Here is a 23,501-nt window from a genome sequence, read left to right as displayed (position 1 = left end):
TGACTGGATGGGTGACAACACTGGAGGCTGAACTGGTGGTAGCTGAGCAGGTGACACTGCAGACTGAGCTAGTGGCAGCTGAACAGGAGGTTTGGGAGACTGAGCTGAGGGTAGCTGAGCTGGGGATTGATTAGGTGATAAATAGTTCTTATTGTCTTTTGCTGTACAAAACACAACCCCAATAAGTAATCAGTCCTACAGTTCAACCAGAAATATTGTCCGTCCTACTCACCACAGCCGGCCGCTCTGAAATCCCCTGTGGCAAGGGGCGTCGACGGCGTGAGCGCTGCTTCCTGTTCGAAGGCTGGGCCGACGGGCCGGGCAGAATAGCCTCCATCGGGCCAAGTAGCAAAACATTAGTTGCTAGACGAGAAGTGGGGGGCGGGGAAACAAGGTGAAGCTTGTCCAGAAATAAACCCTGTGCGAGCGGGAGAAGTAAGTAAGTAAAGTTTATTTATTAAGCGCTTTTCACAGACAGGCAGTCACAAACCACTGTACACAAATATTAAAATAAACAATACAATCAATAGACATTATACACAATGTAAAAGGTTAAATGTAAATAATGCAAAAAATATAAACTACGTCAAACAACAAAAGGCTTGTTTGAACAGAAAAGTTTTTAACTGCTTTTTAAAAGAATCCACAGAGTCAAGCAAACTTAATTGTAGTAGTAAACTGTTCCACAGCCTTGGTGCAACAGACTGAGACTTAGTCTGTGTTTTTGCAAGTGTGAGTTTCTGTTTTATTTTGTAGGTCTGTGTCCCTCGTCAGTGTTTCTAGTTTCACTCCCCTTGTCTCGTTATGTCCAATTACTCCCAGCCGTGCCTCCCTCCTGTTTCCCATTCCCTGATTGCCCTGTGTGTATTTAAGCCCTGTGTTTTCTCGTGTGCGTTGCTGGTTCGTCTGTGTATCTTCCTCCGTCATCTCTGGTTGTCTTTCTATGTCTCCCTGCATCTCCAAGTTTCAGGTTTGTTTTCTATGCTTAGTTTATCCCAGTTTAGGTTTTACTCAGTTCTGTTTTTCGCCACCCTCACCTTTGTTTGTACATTACTCTCCATAAATAAACCTAGCTCCCACCAGCAAGTGCCTGCATCTTGGGCCCTTCATTAACCGTGACAGAAAGGCTCTGTCCCCTTTTGTCTTCAATCGTGTACGGGGAACAACCTGACTCAAGACTCTGAGTCTGTGAGCGGAGACGACAAGCATTAGTGTATTTTATAAGAAGCTTGGATAAATAATCTGGGGCCTGGCCATTTAGTGTTCTGTATGTTAAAACAAGAATTTTAAAGCGAATTCTAAACTGTATTGGGAGCCAATGTAAAGACTATAAGATGGGAGTAATGTGAGCACGTTTGGTAGAACGAGTTAGTAGTCTGGCTGCTGCATTTTGTATTGCCTGGAGGCGAGAGAGAGATTTATCCAAGTGTGGTAGCACGAGGTGGGAATAAAATAAATACTCTTCACAGTTTAAAAGACAACACCACCCTGGGAATTTCACCCAGAAAATACTAGAAGTAACACTAATCACCAGAAAGGCGCTTAGGTTCTCAGTACAGAGACGAGGTTCAATGATAAAACAGTATAACAATTTATTAATAATTATTTTAAAAAGCATATAAAAGCACAATCATAAATATCAATATACAAACATTCTACAAAAAGAACATTCAGAGCCGAGGCTTACCAGTAGAGGGGCCGGGATACCATGCACCAACTCAAAAAAAGAAAAGAAAACCCACCCATACACCGGTGCAACAGACTATCACCCACACACACTAATAAACTAAAAAAAAAGACAGGTGTGTAACACTCAAAAGATCCCGCCACCAAGGCACCCCCAGTCTCCTACACGTCAGGCCCTCTGCATCTGAATAAAAGAAAATTTATAATATATTACAACAAAACTAATATGCAGCGCTTGGGGATAACCCAACGGCAGGACCACACTGGTGATCCGCAGCTAGAAAAAGGGCCTCCCTCCAGTGGCCTAACAAAAACCCAAACTACAAATCAAAACAACTGAAAAACAAACATACAACCTAAATAAAACTTTAGGACGGAATCGCCATATTGCTCCAACTTGCCATCTGCCTGACTATAAGTTAATCATCCAGTAAATCAATGTGCACGCCAGCCGACTCCCATAGCCGGCATGCATATGGCCGCTGTCCACGCCGACGTCCACTTTAAAAGGCTGGCAGCAGCAGCGAAAAGAACCCTCGCCACAGGAACAGACGGTAAAAGCACTTCAGTTAGCATAAAAAAAAAAAGCTGTAGCGACCTTTCGGTAAGGCTACTGGTCGCTCACTAAGGCCCACGCTTCCAAGTAAACAGCGTCACGAATCATGAACGGGGTGGCTCATAGGAGGCTTCTACAGCTACGACCAGCCATGATGAAGGCTTCAGAAGGGTAATCCGCAAGTGATCTCTGCAACACCAAGGGAAGTCAGGTGACCAAAAAGGAGATCACAGGTAAGCGATTCAGGAATGCTCAAATGGCCACCATTTATACTAGCGCCCCCCCTAATGTGCCAGGCCGAAAGTGGGTTGAACCAAGACATAACATTCATCCTGCCACACAAGCTAGTGAACAGGGAATTACAGTAATCTAAATGGTAAATGGTAAATGAACTGGTTCTTATATAGCGCTTTTCTACTCTTCTGAGCACTCAAAGCGCTTTATACAACTTGTGCATTCACCCATTCAGACCCATTCGCACAAGCACATTTTTCCTAGGTGCTTTCTAACTGACATTCACACACATTCATACTCCGATGGATGCATCGGAGAGCAATTTGGGGTTAGTATCTTGCCCAAGGATATTTGGTATGCAGACTAGGGGAAGCCAGGAATCGAACCACCAACCTTCCGATCAGCAGATGACCTGCTCTACCACCTGAGCTACAGCCACCCCTGCTTAGATTAGCCACCCCTAATCTAAGCATGATGATACAAATGCATGAATGAGTTTTACCAGTTCAGCTGAAGACACCATATGTCGCAGTTTAGAGATGTTTCTTGAGTGAAAGAAACGGGAATGAGACAAAGATTTTACATGAGAGTCAACACCCAGAGAAGAGTCAAATATTACTCCAAGATTTTGATTATTTGACTTGACAGAAGGACAGAAAGTGGCAAGAACCTGACTAATTTTAGAATGTAGCTCAGGAGGAGCTATGATCATGGTCTCGGTCTTGTTAGTATTTAGAAAAAGGTAGTTGCTTGAAAGCCAATCAGAAACCCGAGTTAAGCACTGGACTAAGGTTGACAGCATATCCAGCTGATGAGGCTTAAAGGACATATGCAGCTGAATGTCATCAGCATAAAAATGATAGGTCGCATATAAAAAGAAAATAATAATGGACCTAAAACTGAATCCTGTGGAACCCCACAAATAGGAAGAAAACCAGTCTAGGGCAGAGCCAGATATACGAGCCAAAACCTTAAGCCTGTTAAGTAGGATTTTGTGGTCGATGGCATCAAAGGCTGCGCTAAGATCAAGCAAAATGATCCCAGAACAATTCCCTGCATCAGATGCCATTAATAGATCATTATAGACTTTTAAGAGAGCGGTCTCTGTAGAGTGCTGCTTTTGAAAGCCAGACTGACAAGGGTCAAGAATGTGTAATTTACATAATAGGGACCTGAACTGATTTTCAACAATTTTTTCTAGTAATATACTTAAAAAATGGCAAATTTGAAACATGTTGATAATTACTAGTGGAGCTAGGATCAAGATTCTGTTTTTTTAAATAGAATAATAGAAGTGAGCTGAATAACCAGGGGAGACCCGATACGAAGCGCTGTAGCCAATTAGCTATGGCTTCCCCCTCGTGCTCCAGCCATAAGTTGATTAATCTGTCCGCAGAGTAAATGATATCCTCCCAGAGATCCTCGGGCGGGTCGAATGCTGCTGGGTCCATTGTGGCTGGTTCATACTGTCACGTCCGCAGTGGCAGACGAGTGGAGGTTGGAAGTAGGACCCAAGATGGAAGCGCTGACTTTGATGAGAGTGAGCTTTATTGAGATGGTGATAGAACAAACTACAAAGGAGGTGGCAAGTGCTGAACCTGAGATAAACTAGACTGGAAAAAACTAACACAAGCAGACCTGAAATGGAGACGCTGGGAGACTCTGGGAACCAACATAGGATGACACAGGGAAAACCCGCAGACCAGAGAACAAAACACCATATAACACAGACGAACCAGCAACAGGCAGGAGAACTCACAGGGATTAAATACACACAGCAGTAATCAAGGGATGGGAGACAAGAGGGGAACACTGGGAGGATTGGTTGCTGAAGAAATCACAGCTGACGAGACGGGGGAAACCTAAACTGAACAAACTCACATAAGACCAGGACCTTCAGAATAAAACAGGAAACTAAAAGACCAGGACCAGACAAGACACAGGAGCAGACACAGTGACACCATGGACAGACAGAGGGAACATAGGCAGGCATAAAACAAAACTCTAACACATAGCAAACCTAAACAAAAGACATAACAGAATAAACAAGAACATAGAATAATATAAAGAAATACAAAACGCTGAGTTGTCAGACTCAGGACCATGACAGTAATTGAATCTTGAATCTTGTAAAGTATAAAACTAGGAAAATGTTGGAGCTTTAAAATACATGTATTTTGTAATAATATTGTTCTGGTACCTCTCTATATGTGTGGCCAACACAGTTCTTATTGTGTTCATACGTGTGGACAGAAGACTGCATGAGCCAATGTATATACTGCTCAGCAATTTATGCGTGAATGAAATAAATGCCAGCACATCGTCGTATCCTCCTTTGCTCTCACAGATGTTTTCAGACAGCCACGAGGTGACTGTGCCGTGGTGTTTTCTGCAGATGTGTTGTATGTACACAAGTGCACCTGCTGAATTTTGCAGTTTAGCAGCCATGGCCTATGACAGATATATCTCAATCTGTCATCCATTACGCTATAATATTATTATGAAGACAGAGAGAGTGTTTTTGTTGATTCTGCTGGTGTGGATGTATTCATTTCTTAGTTTTATTTTCTCATTTTCATTTATCTTCAGTTTGAAGTTTTGTGGAAGTATTATTCACAACACGTATTGTGACCACCAATTAATAATTAGACTTTCATGTTCTGTTCCAATCCAAAGCTTTATTTCTAACATATCCTTTCTCTTATTGAGTGTTTTCATACCCTTCAGTCTCATTTTAGTCTCTTACATGAAGATTTTGACAGTTTGTCGAAAAACATCAAAAGAAAACAAACAGAAAGCTGTGACTACTTGCACCCCTCAGATCGTCTCTGTGTCAAATCTGTTTGTCGGGTGTATTTTTTACTTTATTGACTTCAAGATTTTAGTTTCTGAGGTACCAGATGAAGTTCGTATAATTTTGCCTATGTACCTCCTCATTTTTCAACCTATGCTCACCCCATTTATGTATGGATTTAAGTTGCCAAAGATAAGGCAATCATATCAACGGTTTCTGTTTGAGAGAAAATAAATGTCTTTGTTCAAAATGAGGCTCTTTTAGAGCATCTTTGCTCTGTAGGAGAATAACATTCAGCATTCATATTATGGGTCAGAGACATATTTGAATTCACACCAATGCAATTCTTTATTTTAAAATAATTTTGCAAAAGCTACTTTGCGACATGTAATATTCCCTGGATACTAAACAAAGCAATTTATTAAATACTCTAAAATTGTGCGTTTTTATGAATTTATTTAAAATAAAGTACATATATATGCAGAAAAATCATGCTCATGAACTTATACCAACGTACAGCAAATGCACACAAGATCTTTTCACTGGATGCAATGTTACTCCAAAGGCCAAACAACAGAGATGGAATATCCAACCCCTTTTCATGAAGTTCCACATAGAACACAGGAACACATAGGCCTACAATCACAAATACAGACTAACTCATTCATAAACACACAAACAAACAGAACCCTAGTTATTATTATTAGTATTATTATTATTGTAACAAGAAAATCAAAGAATTGGTTTTCTTTGCCTAGTGCCAGTTCCACACCTGCAATAATGTGGCAGCTACACGTGACTGTAGTTCCAAAGTGCTTGCTGCCCGTAATAATGGTAATCCCTGAATGAGATAGTTGGCACTAAATTTCAGTATATGTTTAGATTAGTTCAGGTAGGACAAGCATAGTGCAGTTATAATATCAGCTAAAGCAAAAACTCAGGTGTGGGAGATCATGGAACAAGACGTAGGGCCTACTGGGTGCAATGTTTGCAAAATTTAAGTTCAATCAGGAGAAGAAAACAGTCCTCTACTCAGACAGAGAATAGCGCTGGTCAGGTGCCACTTACTTTAATTTAAGATACTGTGGCAGGATGAATGTTATTCCTTGGTTCAACCCACTTTCAGCCTGGCGCGGTTTACTCGGAAGTGTGGGCCTTATGCAACGCTAACTGAAGTGCTGCTGCTTTGCTTTGCTTTTACTGTCTGCTCCTGTTGCGGGATTTCTTTTCCTGCTGCTGCCAGCTTTTTAAAGTGGACGTCGGCGTGGACAGCGGCCATATGCATGCCGGTTATGGGAGTCAGCTGGCGTACATATTGACTGACCGGATGATTAACTTATAGTCGGGCAGACGGCAAGTTGGAGCAATACGGCGATTCCGTTTGCTCCCGATTTTAAAGTTTTATCCAAATTGTATGTTATTTTTCTGTTGTTTTGATTTGTAGTTTGGATTTTTGTTACGCCACTGGAGGGAGGCCCTTTTTATAGCTGCAGATCACCAGTGTGGTCCTGCAGTTGGGTTATCCCCCAGCGCTATATATTAGTTTTGTTGTAATATATTAAAATTTTCTTTGTTTCTTTTATTCAGATGCGGAGTGCCGAGACTAGGGTGCCTTGGTGGTGGGATCCTTTGAGTGTACACACCTGCCTTGTTTAGTTTATTAGTGTGAGTGTGTGATCTTGTGTTGCACTTGTGTCTTGGTGTGTTTTCTTTTTTTGAGTTTGTGCGTGGCATCCCTGCCCCTCCACTGGTAAGCCTCAGCTCTGAATACCCTTTTAAGCATATTTGTACATGGATATTTATGATTGTGCTTTTATACGGTGTTTTAAATAATTATTAATAAATTGTCAACTTGTTTTATCATTGAACCTCGTCTCTGTACTGAGTATAACAACCTAACTGCCTTCTTGGTGATTAGTGTTACTTCCAGTATTCTCTGGGTGAAATTCCCAGAGTGGCGTTGTCTTTTAACTGTGAAGAGTATTTACTTTATTCTCACCTCGTGCTGCCACAATACTAAGATAGCAACACACTCAGTGAGGGCAAATCGCTCTTACACAGAAAGTACTGAAGTGGACAATAGCATTTTCCCCAAAACAAAAATATGTCAAAAAATGTCTTGTCGTATATGCTTCATTCATGGTGTTACCTGTTCTGTGAATTTATACTGGTAGGGGATAATGAAGGTAATTCCTTCATTTGCCATTTTTATTAGGAAATGTGAGATTGTGTCGAGCTGACACAATAGCATGAGCTGTTTATAGCACGACAGACACCAACCAGCAACCACCTTACAGCCACAGATGGAAGCTGCAGCCTCAACAATGGAGGTGTGGAATTTTACATTGAGCTCAGTTGGACCAAAAGTCTTCTTCCATGGTCTCAAAAAACTCCTTCCACTCCTTCATTTTTGATTTAGAACTTTTGTTAGAACTGGACACTGCTTGGCTTGCCAGAGCATTCTGCTGCCTCAGAAGTCTAACAGACTCAATTCAGTATACACTATCTGGTCTGGAGATTACCACCACTACAGGCAGAAACTACCTTGCAGCCACAATTTTGTGCAGCTACCTGAACATTGCAGGTGTAGAATATGGTCCACTCTGAGTCAATGTCCTCAGCTTTCCTTGGAAAACTGTTGAGGTTCTGCTGCAGGTGGGAGTCAAAGATGTCACAGGCTGGTGCTTCTGCCAGGTGTTCCCAGCACAACCTCACTATGTTTAGGTCCACCAGGTCTTTCCAGCATCCTCTGTCACTTTATCCTAATCACTACCAGGTGGTGATCAGCTGACAGTTCAGCTCCTCTCTTCATCCTAGAGTACAGAACAGCAAGTAACTTTGAGCTGCATGAAGGGAGTAAAACAAGCATTTTCTCGGTTAAAACTGTCTTAGCTTAGCCCCTCTATCTTACAGGTGTCGGGGTGCTCGGCCTTTTGTTACACACGAAACAAAATAAAGACGAGAAGTAACAAGGGCAAAACTAAACTAAGACCTAAACTGGAGAAAACTACAATTGACTATGACAACTATGAAGATGGTGTGGAGCAGGAACACGAGTGAAGCTATGAAGTATAAACATGAACCAGAAACATGAACATGCCCTGAACCGAAAGACAACTTGACGAGGAAGTTTACTTTTATTTGTTTAATTGTTTACTAAATGATTGAGGTGTAAAATAAACTGCAGTGGAGTTTGAAAACAAAATATGGTTGTGTGTGGTTGGAGGATGTGTTTGTGCCGGGGGAGGTGCAAAGAAATACTTTTCTTTCTTATTCTCATTTAAAATGTCTTGCTTTTAACAAATAATTATCTGAATCTTACAACAAACGTTTTCATCTGATGTAAAATATAGAAATCCATTATTGTACATAGTAATTTTTTTCAGGTTCCCATCATAATTTCTTCAGAAGTAAGTAATGTATATGATGCCAGTATTTCCCCACATTTTCTAGATTCTGTACCAGTACTGTGTGTAAAATGCCATCAAAAAGTCAATTAAGTTTTATTCTTTCTCAAAGGTTGCAATGTTAGAAATAATATTTTGCCCAGCCATGCTGTTTATTGATGTGGTAAATGAATAGTTTATGAAAATATATCTATATCTGGTCCTGTGCAGAGAATAGGCTTCTCTGTCTTAATTTCAGGTTTCCACCATGTGTTGTAGATAGTTCAGGAGGTTAACTCGACCAAGCAGTCTTTGGGTTTTGGCTAAGTACTGTTTAGAATACCAGAATAGGGAGGATGGTGTAGTTTAAGTTTATTAGATTGATACATATATACCAACAAGACAGTGTACATCACTGTAACAACAGTTTTTGTTTTCATTCAAAGGCTTTATGGTTTTTCCTATAATACCTGGTGGGCCGGTCTCTAGTCAAAATGCCCGGGCCGATTTTTTGTCCCAGTCCAGCTCTGACTATAACCTTCCCTCCCCCGAATCTCAACTTATTGCGCCCATCACATTAAAAATGACTTTATTTCCTAAAAGGCAATGTTGTGAGTAAAATATGGGTTTATGAGATTTGCAAATGATTGTATTCTCTTTTTATTTACATTTTGCAGTGTGTTCGAAATTCAGAAATGTTTCTTTTAATTTTATCTATGAACATGAAATTCATTTATGTTTAATTTTTACCACTCCAGAACTAAATGTCTGTAGATTCAAATTCCAATTTGAAACACATAACAAACATTTAGAGAAACATGTAGGGACATTAGACTTTCCCTACAGTTCTGAACAGCTTTGCTGATTTATAAAAAATATAATATCATACTTAAAACAAAAGTCAGAAACAGACAAAGAAAAAAAAAATAAAGGAACGTCTGCCATGGCCTCCAACCTTGACCCACCCACTTCATTTCTTCTCCTCTTTGCTGTTGCTATAAATGTTAGGCTTTTGTCTCTTTGAGCTGGGGGGGAGGGTAATGACTATAATGTTATGTTATAATGTCATTTGTTCTTCCGTTCAAATTAATTTCTCAGCTCAAATCTTGAACCTTATATAGAACAGTTTATTGTTTATTATTTCACTGATTATGTAAACATTTTGTCACAGGTGCAACACCTGCTGAGAATGAAGATGTCTTAATGGCATAACAATTATTTGTAAAATAGCATTTAAACAATATAATAGAGACTTCTCTTGGGCATCTGATACCCATATCTATATCTTAAAGAACCACTGATAACACTATTGATTTTGTTCTCTGTCTCATATGAAGCAGAAAATGGAAAACTCCAGTGAGATTGTGTCATTTGTGCTGTCTGCTTATGGAAATGTTGGGGATTTAAAATACCTGTATTTTATCATAATATTGTTTTGGTATGTCTCTATATGTGTGGCCAACACAGTTCTTATTGTGGTCATACATATGGACAGACAGCTACATGAGCCAATGTATATACTGCTCAGCAATTTATGTGTGAATGAAATAAATGCCAGCACATCACTGTATCCTCTTTTGCTCTCACAGATGTTTTCAGACAGCCATGAAGTGACCCTGCCGTGGTGTTTTCTGCAGATGTGTTGTATATACACAAGTGCACCTGCTGAGTTTTGGAGTTTAGCAGCCATGGCATATGACAGATATATCTCAATCTGTCACCCATTACGCTATAATGTCCTTATGAACACAAAGACAGTGTTTTTGTTGATTCTGTTTGTGTGGATTTTTTCGCTTAGTTTAATATTCTCATTCTCTTTCATCTTTAGTTTGAAGTTTTGCAGAAATATTGTTGACAGTGTTTATTGTGACCACCAATTAATGATAAGACTTTCATGTTCAGTTACAACCCAGAGCTATATATCTGAGATATTCTTTGCCATTGTGAGTATTTTCATCCCATTCACTCTCATTTCAGTCTCTTACTTTAAGATTTTGGCAGTTTGTCGAAAAACATCAATAGAAAACAAGCAGAAAGCTGTGACTACTTGCACTCCTCAGATTGTCTCTGTGTCCAACCTGTTTGTTGGCTGCATTTTTCAATCTATTGACTTTAGGTTTTTAATAGCTCGGGTACCGGACGAGGTCCGTATAATTTTACCAATGTATCTCCTCATTTGTCAACCAATGCTCACCCCATTTATGTATGGATTTAATTTGCCAAAGATAAGGCACTCATTTAAAAGGCTACTTTTTAAAAGAAAATAAATCACTTTGTTTAGCAAGAGACTGTTTTAGAGCACCTCTACTCTGTGGGAGAGTGATATTTAGCAATCATCTCATAGACATATTTTATTCATTTCTTGATATATACAGCAAAAGCTCTTTACAGACTCAAATTTCCTCTTAGCTCCTTTAATGAAATGTTAATGGTACTATTCTTGCAAACAAAACATTTATGGGTATGCATGCAATGGGTTTGTTAAAATAAGAATTTATTTAGAAAACTCCACTGATGTATGGATTTAATTTGCAAAAGGAAAGGTAATCGTGTAAAGGACTTCTGTTTACCAGAAAATACATCTCCTTGTTCAATATCTTTCCTGCGTGGTAGAATAGCATTCAGCAATTATCTTATAGTTTGTGGACATGGTATGAAGAAAATAAAGCCTGCTGACTTCATATATTTGCATTAACATGATCTATTGTTTCATTTTGAATTTTTTTTTTAAATCAACTTTTAACATGTAATATCCTCTTTTCTAGTGAGATTATTTATTTTTTCAGTGAAAGCAAATGTTATTATTCTTGCAAACAAAATATTATATTAAACACATATAAGTATAAATAGATGTTTTAAAATTTTGTCCTCTATGGAATTCCAGTGTCATTGCTATATATCATGGTGGTGTGGATCAGTGAATTGATGTCTGGTTCACTTTTGGCATACAGCTTGATGTCATCCACTTGATGTCAACTCTGCTTCCTTGTCCCAACTCTGGTTAGCTGCTAAAAGTCGTTTTTTGGACATCACTCAGGTAGCCAGCAATTTAAGGAGAACATACAACTAAACATGTCGCTCCTGCTCCGATTGGAGGGGCAGAAAATGCTGGAATCCAACATTGTTTTGCAAAGTTACACATCGATTCAATATTGATTTAGGTGATATCCAGCTGCTGTAACCGGGTGTCATTACTACTGTAGTGAATTATAATTTTACGTTGGCTACACTACCTTCATCTGCACTGTCTGGCTAGTTATGGGTTTTTCGAGAGTGTGAAGCCTGTGATCCTGGCCTGCAGAGCCAAACAAGCTATGTTTATTACAAATATTGTTAATACTAAAGGAGGCTGAGGAGTAACAAAACATCTGAGACAAATGAGCAGAAAGGTGCAGGAGGGACAGGTGAGGAGGCCATACTGCTAGCAAGTTGGCTACAAACTATGCTAAGCTAGCAAATCCCTAAAGACACAGTAAATGAATACTGTGAAAATAACAGAGCATGTGCTTTCGATGAAGCACGTAATAATACACCATGAAATTACAGGCTATCTATTAGTTTTTAATTAAATTGGCTACACAAAAAACACCACTGTGTATTGTAACAGGAACAGGAAGTGATACTCTATGACAGAGAGCCAACAAAATTGACAACACCACCCAAAAGTCCAAGGTTCGCCCAAAGGTTGCATCATGCACAGAGCAAAGTGACATCAGAAGAGCAGCAGCCCTTGATGTTTTCAAAGGAAATAATGACATTCTCTCTAACCATGACTATCAAATTCAGCCCCACCTACTTCATTTCTTCTCCTGTGTGCCGCAGATGTAAATGTTAACAGAGGCTTTTAGCTGGGAGGGAAGCAGCTGAGTATAATATTATTGTTATTGAAAGCTGATGAATCTATACATTTAAGTTTTAAACTGTTTGGTGTTTTTGATTTTTAATGTGCACATTTCTACACAGGTGGAACAGCTGCTGAAAAGGAATATGTCATGATGTGGTAACATGTATTTGTAAAACAAACCTTAAAGCAAAGATCATAAATTTGCTCAGGTACTCTTTTTTCATATCTAAAAGGATCATACATAAGATTAATACAGATCTATCTTGCTTAATATATGATATGCAGAAAATGGAAAACTCCAGTGAGATTGTGTCATTTGTGTTGTCTGCTTATGGAAATGTTGGGGAGTTAAAATACCTGTATTTTGTAATAATATTGTTCTGGTATCTGTCTATATGTGTGGCCAACACAGTCCTTATTTTGGTCATACGTGTGGACAGACAGCTACATGAGCCAATGTATATACTGCTTTGTAATTTATGTGTGAATGAGATAAACGTCAGTACATCACTGTATCCTCTTTTGCTCTCACAGATGTTTTCAGACAGCCATGAAGTGACCCTGCCGTGGTGTTTTCTGCAGATGTGTTTTATGTACACAAGTGCACCTGCTGAGTTTTGTAGTTTAGCAGCCATGGCCTATGACCGATATATATCAGTCTGTCATCCATTACGCTATAATGTCATTATGAACACAGAGAGAGTGTTTTTCATGATTCTCTTCGTGTGGATATATTCATTCCTAAGTGTAATACTATCATTTTCATTCATCTTCAGTTTGAAGTTTTGTGGAAATAATATTGAAAATGTGTATTGTGACCACCAAGACTTTCATGTTCACTTTCAGTCCACAGCTTTATATCTGACATATTATTTGTCTTTGTGACTATTTTCATACCATTCAATCTCATTTCAGTCTCTTATGTGAAGATTTTGGCAGTTTGTCAAAAAACATCCACAGAAAACAAGCAGAAAGCCGTGACTACTTGCACCCCTCAGCTCGTCTCTGTGTCAAACCTGTTTGTCGGATGCATCTTTCAGTCAATTGATTCCAGCGTTATTGTTGCTCAGTTACCACATGAAATCAATATCATTTTATCTATATATCTTTTCATTTGTCAGCCGATGCTGACCCCGTTTTTGTATGGATTTAATTTGCCAAAGATAAGGCAATCATGTAAAAGGTTTGTTTTTAAAAAGAAATGAAAGGCTCTTTTAGAGCATCTCTGCTCTGTGGGAAAGTAATATTCACCAATCATCTGATAGATTTCAAATGTAAAGAAAATAAAATCTGCTCACATCATATCATGTCATTTATGCAGTTTATATTGTAATTATTGCATTTTTAAAATTTGTTTTGCAATAGCAGCATTTCAACATCTATTTTCTTTGTTACTCCTACACTCTAAAAAGTAATTCAGAGACTTAGTAAATATCACTATAAATATAAGTTGAGCCTGATAAAATCTATGAATATCCTTTTACTAATAGTTTGATAAGTTGAAATAAATGTCTAAAATGTTAACGTATGTGTTTGTGTTAAATTAAGGTATTCATTTACATTTATCTCAGACAAAAAAATCAGTATGCGGTTCACAGAATACCTTCTTTGCATGAACTTAATATTTTTGTTTAAAATTGAATCAAAATATTTGACAAATAGGTATCTATACTCATCAGTATCTTGTACTAAAACCATTAATTATTCAAATCAATATTATTTATTGTCAGCAACTACAACTGAAAAGTTTAAGTAAAACACAATAACATAGAGTAATTGAGTACCATGAGCCTTTTACATTATTCTGTTCATTTTGTTTTTTTTTAAATGCTCTGAGCTATTGTGTTTGCTGTCCTGGTTTGCCATTTATCCTTCAAGTATGTAAGGCTTTGAGCTAAAAGGGGAAAGGCTCTTGTCTTTTTAGTGCTTGTTTATTTCGAGTTATTGCCATGTTTATGAAAATTAAACTTTCATTTGGAAAAATGTTTAACATGTGGTCATTTTTCATACATGTATTATGAAACACACAACTACATATTAGTTTGTTTGGTTTTTAGACTTAGACTACCAGTGGCTCAAAACAGTCTTGGTCGCCTACTGCCTACTGGTGGTGGTCAGAGGGCCTGGTGGCGCCAGTGTCCGGCAGCCTCTGTCAGTGCGCCCCAGGGTGGCTGTGGCTGCAATGTAGATTCACACACACATTCAGGATGACTGAATGTAGTGTAAAGCGCTTTGGGGTCCATAGGAACTAAGTAAAGGGCTATAAAAATACAGGCCATTTACCATATTTAATATTAAGTACAATTTTGATTATGTTCAGTTTACAATATTAAGTAAATGGAACAAAATTTTGAATTAACTGACCATCTATATTTCAGTTACATTGACCAAGCATGTCAGTGTTCTTTACTCAATTTTTTCATGTTTGTGTAACAACTACAATTATTCATTTCAACTTAATATGTTTAAGCTTTAGTTATTCAATTGGTCAAGTATATTGAACAGATTTTTAAGTGTAAAAGTGTTGCCTCAAAAATTTTAAGTAAATGTCAGTTTTAGTTTTTAGGGTGTAGGATGATCAGCTTTCAGCGGAATGCTAAGAGTATTATTCTGCACTGACAAAACAATGCATGACACTAAAGGTATTGATCGATTAATGGATTGTATAAATCAAACCAGTGAGCTCATTTCACAGCTTAACCTTCTATCCCATTACCAACAGGCAGTACACCATATTTCTGGTTATCATACTGTCCTTAAAGTTATATATTTTTTAAGAGATTTTAATACATGTTTATATGGAAATAATTAGAAATAATTTAAATATGAGGATACATAAATGAATTTATGAAGATGTATATGTATTTTTGAAAACAGCTATGTATCTACCTACCTGTCTTTCTACACACACACACACACATATATGTATATGTTATTCCAAATCTTTGGATTCATGTGGTCCAATCATTTCCATGGCTGCAGGTGTATAAAATCAAGCACATAGGCATGCAGACTGCTTCTAGAAACATTTGTGAAAGAATGGGTCATTCTTGGGAGCTGAATTCCAGCATAGTACCTTGATAGGATGTGCAAAAGGTCCAGTTGTGACATGTTGTCGCTACTAAATATTCTAAATTAGCTGTTAATGATATAACAAAGCAGAAACACTTGGAAATAAAAGGAACTCACAATGTGATAGACCATGTAAAACCACACAATTGGCTCATTGAATCATCATGAGTCAGTTGCTACAGATCTTTATTTATATAGCACAAAATCACCACAACAGCCACCTCAAAGGGGCACTATATTGTAAGACAAAGACCCTACAATAATACAAAGAAAACCCAAAAATCAGATGACAACAATTAGCAAGAATGGTGATAAGGGTGGAAAAACTCTTTTAACAGAAAGAAACCTCTGGCAGAACCAGGCTCGAGAAAGGGTAGCCATCTGCCATGACCAGTTGGAAGTGAGTAAAGGGAGACAGAACAAAAGACACACAATGGAAGAGCACCAAAGATGAATAATAATTAATGATAAAATGCAAAGTGGTGTATAAACAGAGTTTAAAACAAAAAGCCCAGTGTGTCATGGGAAGCCCCCAGGAGCCTAGCTCTATTGCAGTGAGAGGTTTCAAGGTAAACTGATTCAGCCCTTTATTTAAGCCTTATCAAGAAGGACAGATTTAAGCCTAATCATAAAAGAAGAGGGGGTGTCTGGCAGGAGCCTGTGGAAACAGAGACAGCTTTCCATAGAGGTCGCGATCGGAACCATGGGAGCTTTGCAACAAAAGGAGAAGCGATTACTGACAGGTAAAGGAGCAGGTGAGTAGGTGCTGTTGGCTTACATGCAGGACAGACTGGGAAGCTTCAGGGAGGGTTTCTGTGGGAGAATCCAGAGAGAAAGTGTGAGAGGAGAAACGGTTCTCTGAGTTGCCAAGAGGCAGGCAAAGCGACAGGTTGATGATTTCCCTAGTAAGCAGATTACCGAGGTGGAACAAGGAAGCCAGCGCTCGAGAGCATACAACAGGTGGTGAGTCCAAGTAAAGTAAGGGATTACTATTGCAAAAACGATAATTAGATTACCGTTACTTTCCCGTAGGAACGCTGCATTTCTGCGTTACTAAAACCGTGATTTTTTTGCGAGAATGTCTCATGACAGTGACGCAAGCGAGTGTAACATTTGTGACAACAGCTGTGTGCAGATCAACAATGGATAATATATCGAGTAGGGGAGAGAGTATGAGCGTGCAGCGTTTAAAGCGTGGAAGTACTGACCTTACTTTGAGTTTGATTCCATAAAAAGTGACAAAAACATTAGCGTCCGTTGTGCGTGGGAAGAAAAGTTCTTTTTACAGCGGAAAAAAACCCCTGAACTTCCATGCAAGCACCGAGTGCGCTACAACGTAATGGGAAATTCACAGAGAAATTCGTGGATTCTTCAACTGACCGCTGTGGCACACCTGCACCAGGGTAAACCTCCGCCTATCCTACTCCTGCTTTACAGGTGAAAATAGAGCAACAGGACCGCTAGTCTTTGATTTTATTTGTTTTCTGCTGTGTTTTACTTGCATTTATTTGAAAGACTGAGTGTAAACACAAAAAAAGATATTTTATTTTATGTGCTGGAATGTGCAGAAAATAGGTTTAAATGTTAAACTAATTTCTTCCAGTCAAAGAATGTTACATATAATTACATTTTTGCTGGATGCATAAAGTTAAAAGATTAAAACTAATAAAACAAGTTTTAAAAAGGGTGTTTTCCATTTGATTACATTTTGTATGATGGATTATGCAGAAAAAGTCGAATTGGGCTGAAAGATCTATCGCTTTATCACCTATTCAGGTTGTAAATTGTGTTTTTAAAAAGTAACTAAGTAACTAAGTAATTACTTTTGAAAATAAGTAATCAGTAAAGTAACAGGATTACTTTTTTGGGGAAGTAATCAGTAATTAGTTACTGATTACTTTTTTCAAGTAACTTGACCGACACTGGTGGAGACCTGTACAGTTAAACACGAATAAAGGGCGAGGGAAAAGTGGAGCGTAGATGAGGCCTAGTTACCACAGTAGGTGGAAGAATGAACTGGCAATGAGTAGCAGGCAGCACTGGCTTATATACTACTCCTGTAATTGACAGCAGATGGGGCTCAGGTGCCGCGCAGGCAGCTCCACCCAGGAGAATAGCCAGGGAACCATCCTTTTTTTTTTTTTAAGGCCATTAAGAGTTTGGGGGGTTTTTTGCTTTTAATCAAACATTTTCAATATCACTATTAATTTTACTGATTCTTTTCTCAGTAGTTTACACATGACTGCAACGGTCATGTGTAGCCATGAGAACCCAAAAGCAGAATGCCCCCAGAAATAAATCACGAATTAGATCAAATATAAATTCCAAAGTAAAAACAAACAAATCCTTTACAGGAATCCAGGCAAAACTAGGACTACATTGAGAAGATCGACAGACAGTGTGACATAATCTAATTGGAAGTGTATAACTAATCCATTAAATGGACTATGTGTATAAATAGTCCATTATATTGACTATTTATACACATAGGGTTCAAGAAAGTGAAGACAGCCAGAGGAATGAGACACAGGTGAAAACAATCAACCCATTTACAGGGGAGTAAGTAAAACTCAATTTTTTTTATTTTTTATTTTTTTGCAAGGAGCCATCCTAATGACAAATACAATACCCCTCAGCTGCTCCCACGGACCATGACAAAACTGTTGAAATTGATCCTGCCAAAAATGAAATCTTCATAAAATCAATCTGAAATTCAAATTACTACGTTTGATATTTTATTACTATGTTTGATGTTTTACCCAAATAAATTTAAATTCAGTTCTGAAACCTTTAAGAGATGTTTTGTGGGGAAATTTGAATTTCACTTTAAAAAGGTTATCTTACTCTACAGTTCTGAAAAGCTGTGGTACCTGATGAAATGTGTATCTTGATTTTTATTATTTTTCAATGCAGAATACTTAAACAAAAACTGTCAGAAATGTTTGTCAAAGAAAAGAATTTCATTAACTCTAACCTAATCCTCAAGTTCATCCCCACCCCACTTCATTTCTCCTCCTTTTTGCAGCAGCTATAAATATTAACACATGCTTTTGTATCATTTAGCTTGGAGGGATGCAGTTGAGTATAATGTTATGTGTTTACATCTGATGAAAAATTAGGTTTTAAAGTTGTATAAAAATGTTTGCTGTTTGTTCTTTGATCACTAATGTGCTCATTTATTAACAGGTGGCTGAGAAAAATATGTGATAATGAGGTAACATCCATTTGTAAAACAGTTTTTAAAGAATAGAATTAAAGGAAACTGCTGAAATACTCTACAAGGATCATTCTTAACATTATTACTGAACTATAATTTTTACCGGATATTGTAAAATTGTTTGTTGATTGCTGATGTGCACATGCTATTACAAGTGTCACACCTTCTAAGAAGAAATATGGCATAATGATGTAACAATTATTTGTAATACACTATTTAAACAGTATAACAGAGAATTTGCTCAGCTGGTTTTCGTTCTTATATATTAAAAGACTATTGATAAAAATATTATCAGTAAAGGATAATCCATAACATTATTATTAAATTGTCTTGTTCACTGTGAGGATATTGTGTAGAAAATGGGAAACTCAAGTAAGATAGTATCATTTGTGCTGGCTGCTTATGGAAATGTTGGGGAGTTAAAGTACCTGTATTTTGTAATAATATTGTTCTGGTACCTCTCTATATGTGTGGCCAACACAGTCCTTATTGTGGTCATACGTGTAGACAAAAGGCTCCATGAGCCAATGTATATACTGCTTTGTAACTTATGTGTGAACGAGATAAACGTCAGCACATCACTGTATCCTCTTTTGCTCTCACAGACGTTTTCAACCAGCCATGAAGTGACCCTGCCGTGGTGTTTTCTGCACATGTCATGCATGTACATAAGTGGGCCTGCTGAGTTTTGCGGTTTAGCAGCCATGGCCTATGACCAGTGTTGGGACTAACGCGTTATTAAGTAACGCGTTACAGTAACTACGTTATTATTGTGGTAACGAGCACGGTAACTAGTTATTATGCCAAAATCAGGAACGCGTTAGTCGTTACTGGGATTTAGATATGGTCGTTACTCGTTACTTCGTGTGGTGGCTATCGCAGAGCTTCCACAGATTCTGTAACATTAGCAAGTGGTGGAGGCCAGCAGGTGGATGAGAGAAAGGGGAGGCAGGAGGAAAAGAGACCCGAGGCGGCCGCCGGTCCAAGTGTGAACTGAACTTCAGGTAAGAAGTTATGACCTGCAGTCTATCTGGGTCAGATATAAACCAAGTTTAGGTGGAGTTTATTTTCGTTATTCTGACTTTTTCCGTACTGCGTACTAGCTAGCATGACGGAGTTTCTATACAGCTGGGTGGGTGCTATGAAGTTAATGATGTTGAACTTTATTTTGTTCATAAGTTATTAGAGTTGCCAACCGTCCCGTCTGGTATTCAGAGAAAATATTACGTGTTTCTTATTGAGGCGAAAAGGAACAGTTTGTCCCGTAATTCAGCTACAATGAAAAAGGCACAAAGCTGGAGTTATTCTGTGTCTTTGCTGCACAGCTGCCTCTTCTTCTTTCATTCCCCTCCCTCTCCTGTTTCTACTTCAATCATGAAAACTGATCAATGATCAGCTGATCGGCTCTCTTGTTTGTTTATCGCCCACTTCTTTCGCCAGAAAGAGGAAACCAGCCGATGTCGCGCTAAACAACAGCAGCACGTTTAAGCTTGATCAGCCGTTGTTAGTAATTTAATATTAATTTCTAGTATCAGCTGATGTTTGCTGGAGCCACAGCTGCAAAAAAGCTGCTGGTCATAATATCGGTTTGGTTATCTGGTGAGAGGGAAACATGAAGATGAAACCAGGAGATGTCCTTACTGAATCATCAGAGCTGAAGCAGGTGATGGAGAAACAGGTTTACCTTTTAGGTGACATGAATGAGTTGAAGGGAAGTTCTGAACTGTTTCTGAGAGACAAATAACCCCAGGATCCTTTTCTAAGTAGCTGACAGCTGGTAACTGTGCAGGGGCGGGTCTAGCAAAGGTTTGCCAGGGGGGCCAGGTAGGGCATTAACAGGGAGAGGGGGGCACAAGGAAATACTTTTCTTTCTTATTCTCATTTAAAATGTCTGGCTTTTAAAAAATAATTATCTGAATCTTACAACAAACGATTGATAGATTGGTGCATATATACCATCAAAACAGTGAACATCACTGTCACAACAGCGTTTGTTTTCATTCAAAGGCTTTAAGATTTTTTCCTATAATGGCGGGCCAGTCTCAAGTCAAAATGCCCGGGCCAATTTTCTGTCCCAGTCCAGCTCTGTATGCAGCTCATCTGCAGTCTGGTGTTGCCTACATCTTCCTATTCAGAAGGCAGAATTTCTGAGTTCTGAGTACAATCAAAGCACCACGACTGCAGTTTTTGTGTTGGATCTAAAAGGCGCACATGACGCTGTGACGTAGGCTAGAATCATGGCAGCAGTCAATGATGGTCCAGGCGTGGGATTTCTCTCGTGGAAATATGCACATTATCTTTTCCTTTCTATTGGTAGGTGGCACAGTGCACTTGTGGCAAGTAAGCAAGCTAGAAGACTGGCAAAGTTATGGAAGCAACACATTAACAAGAGAATTCTGAGTAAAACCAAAGTTACTTTCCCTAGTAACTAGTTACTTTGAAAGTAAAGAGTAACTTGAAGTAACTGAGTTACTTTTGATAGAAGTAACTAGTAATGTAACTAAGTTACTATTTTAAAGTAACTTACCCAACACTGCCTATGACAGATATATCTCAATCTGTCATCCATTACGCTATAATGTCATTATGAACACAGAGAGAGTGTTTTTCATGATTCTGCTTGTGTGGATATATTCATTCCTTAGTGTAATACTATCATTCTCATTTATCTTCAGTTTGAAGTTTTGTGGAACTATTATTGAAAATGTGTATTGTAACCACAGATTAATACTTAGACTTACATGTTCACTTTCAGTCTATAGCTTTTTATCTGATATATTCTTTCTCATTGTGAGCTTTTTCATACCATGCACTCTCATTTCAGTCTCTTATGTGAAAATCTTGGCAGTTTGTCGAAAAACATCCACAGAAAACAAGCAGAAAGCTGCGACTACTTGTGCCCCTCAGATTGTCTCTGTGTCAAACCTGTTTGTTGGCTCAATTTTTCACTCTATTGATTCCAACTTTATAATCACTCAGGTACCAAATGAAGTCCGCATAATTTTACCTATGTATATGCTCATTTTTCAACCAATGCTCACCCCGTTTCTCTATGGATTCAAGTTGCCAAAGATAAGGCACTCATGCAAAAGGCTTCTTTTTAAGAGAAAATCAATAGCTTTGTTTTAGAGCATCTCTGCTCTTTGGGAGAGTAACATTCATCAGTCATCTTATAGATAATACGAAACAAAGATATTAAAAATAAATATGAGAATATGCAAGAATTGTGTTTTGTTGTGCAATTTATTTACTTAGAAAAATAGCCATTGAAGTGTCTGTCTAAAAACACACATAGATATACACACAGAGACATATACATAAATTTTATACATACAGTCCCGATCAAAAGTTTAAGACCACTTGAAAAATGGCAAAAAAATCATAGTTTGCATGGTTGGATCTTAACAAGGTTCCAAGTAGAGCTTCAACATTCAACATTAAGAAATGGAATTGAGACAAAAAACATTTTTTTGCGCAGATGGCATCTGAGTCTGAAGGGCTTCCAAAACAAAAAACATCTTCAAAGGCCTCAAAGGATTTTGCAAGAGAGCACCAAACATGGGACATTGAAAGGTGAATGAAAGTTTTTCCAACAGGACAACGCTACAGTACACATGCGAGCGGCACAAGGGACTTCTTCCAGGAGAATAACATCACTCTTTTGGACCATCTTGCGTGTCCCCTGATCTAAATCCAGTTGAGAACCCTTGGGGATGGATGGCAAGGGTAGTTTACAAAAATGGACAACAGTTCCAGACAGTAGATGCCCTTTTGTGCCTCTGGTTTTACCACTTGGAGAAATGTTCCCACTCACCTCATGGAAATGCTTGTATCAAGCATGCTGCAACAAATTTTTGACGTGATCAACAATTACGGTGGAGCTACTTATTACTGAGTTTATGTTTGGAGCTCTGATTTCTGATTTCTGTTTTGGGGAGGTTTGCGGGTTTTTTGGAAATATGGTGCTGTTTTTCAGTACAGCTTTTCCCAGCCACTGGTAAGATTTCTGGATGTCAGCTACTTCCTCTATCTGCTGGTGGTACATACTGTGCGGGGACTTGTCATTCCATGATGGTTACTGCTCTTGCTCCTCTTTCTTGGGATTCTGCTACATGAGGTATTCACTGAGCATTCAGTCTGTTGTGGCCATCTTCCTGATGTACTCATGGATGTTTGCTGTCTCAATCTGGATTGTGGTACTTGTGTGTGATTGTGATACTCACTAGTCCTCGGCCTCATTCCTTCCACTTAGCATACAGCCTCAGGGTGCTGGACTTGGGGTGAAACCCTCCATGCATGGTCAGGAGCTTCTTCGTCTTGATGTCAGTGGCTTCTATCTCCGCTTTTGGTCATCTTTTTATCCCAGTAGGGTACCTGATTACCGGCAGGGAATAGGTGTTGATAGCCCGGATCTTGTTCTTACCACTCAGCTGACTACTTAGGACTAGGGATGGGTATCGTTTAGGTTTTATCCGATACCAGTACCAAACCGGTACTTTTGAAACGGTGCCGGTGCTTAAATGGTGCTCGAACCGGTGCTTAAAGAATGGAGAACACAAAATTGGTCCAAAAATCTCTCATGTTTAGCAGTTTTTTGTAAAAAGATAACAATGTTAGCCTTTTCTGCAGCTATAGGGCATATATGGTATCACTCTTGGCTGGAAGCAGTGCTTAAACAATGGAAAAAAAACATAAACTTTGTCCAAAAACAA

General features: G+C 38.6%; 4 protein-coding genes across 4 annotated transcripts; all 4 read left to right on the top strand.

Moving 5' to 3' along the window:
* The first annotated feature begins 3,992 nt into the window (after nucleotides 1-3,992).
* Nucleotides 3,993-6,334, top strand: LOC146500898 (olfactory receptor 11A1-like). Its single transcript, XM_085134619.1, has 2 exons — nucleotides 3,993-4,016; nucleotides 4,623-6,334. The coding sequence occupies exons 1-2, from the start codon at nucleotides 3,993-3,995 to the stop codon at nucleotides 5,502-5,504; spliced, it is 906 nt and encodes a 301-aa protein (XP_084990745.1). The 3' UTR covers nucleotides 5,505-6,334.
* Nucleotides 6,335-8,822: 2,488 nt separating this feature from the next.
* Nucleotides 8,823-11,445, top strand: LOC146500897 (olfactory receptor 13H1-like). The gene has a single exon (XM_085136395.1). The coding sequence runs from the start codon at nucleotides 9,988-9,990 to the stop codon at nucleotides 10,921-10,923; it is 936 nt and encodes a 311-aa protein (XP_084992521.1). The 5' UTR covers nucleotides 8,823-9,987; the 3' UTR covers nucleotides 10,924-11,445.
* Nucleotides 11,446-12,727: 1,282 nt separating this feature from the next.
* On the top strand, nucleotides 12,728-13,788 carry LOC146500896 (olfactory receptor 10A6-like). Its single transcript, XM_085136396.1, is given in 2 exon segments — nucleotides 12,728-13,323; nucleotides 13,326-13,788. Coding segments are annotated over 2 exon segments (924 nt in total). The 5' UTR covers nucleotides 12,728-12,779; the 3' UTR covers nucleotides 13,706-13,788.
* Nucleotides 13,789-19,451: 5,663 nt separating this feature from the next.
* On the top strand, nucleotides 19,452-23,225 carry LOC146500895 (olfactory receptor 2K2-like). The gene is made up of 2 exons (XM_085136559.1): nucleotides 19,452-19,507; nucleotides 21,336-23,225. Exons 1-2 carry the CDS (start codon nucleotides 19,452-19,454, stop codon nucleotides 21,916-21,918), a joined length of 639 nt encoding a protein of 212 aa, XP_084992685.1. The 3' UTR covers nucleotides 21,919-23,225.
* Nucleotides 23,226-23,501: the final 276 nt, after the last annotated feature.

Source organism: Neolamprologus multifasciatus, chromosome 16 (assembly GCF_963576455.1).
Source record: "Neolamprologus multifasciatus chromosome 16, fNeoMul1.2, whole genome shotgun sequence".
Classification (NCBI taxonomy): Eukaryota; Metazoa; Chordata; class Actinopteri; order Cichliformes; family Cichlidae; genus Neolamprologus; species Neolamprologus multifasciatus.
The sequence above is the reverse complement of the archived record's forward strand: the minus strand, read 5'-3'. Positions and strand labels throughout refer to the sequence as shown.

Excerpts from the sequence above, each read along its gene's own strand:
- LOC146500898 (XM_085134619.1), top strand. The coding sequence starts at position 3,993 with ATGGAAGCGCTGACTTTGATGAGA. Across the intron at positions 4,017-4,622 it reads AAGCGCTGACTTTGATGAGA|GAAAATGTTGGAGCTTTAAA; the intron begins GTGAGCTTTATT and ends GTATAAAACTAG.
- LOC146500897 (XM_085136395.1), top strand. The coding sequence starts at position 9,988 with ATGAAGCAGAAAATGGAAAACTCCAGTGAGATTGTGTCATTTGTGCTG.
- LOC146500895 (XM_085136559.1), top strand. The coding sequence starts at position 19,452 with ATGTACATAAGTGGGCCTGCTGAGTTTTGCGGTTTAGCAGCCATGGCC. Across the intron at positions 19,508-21,335 it reads GCAGCCATGGCCTATGACCA|ATATATCTCAATCTGTCATC; the intron begins GTGTTGGGACTA and ends TGCCTATGACAG.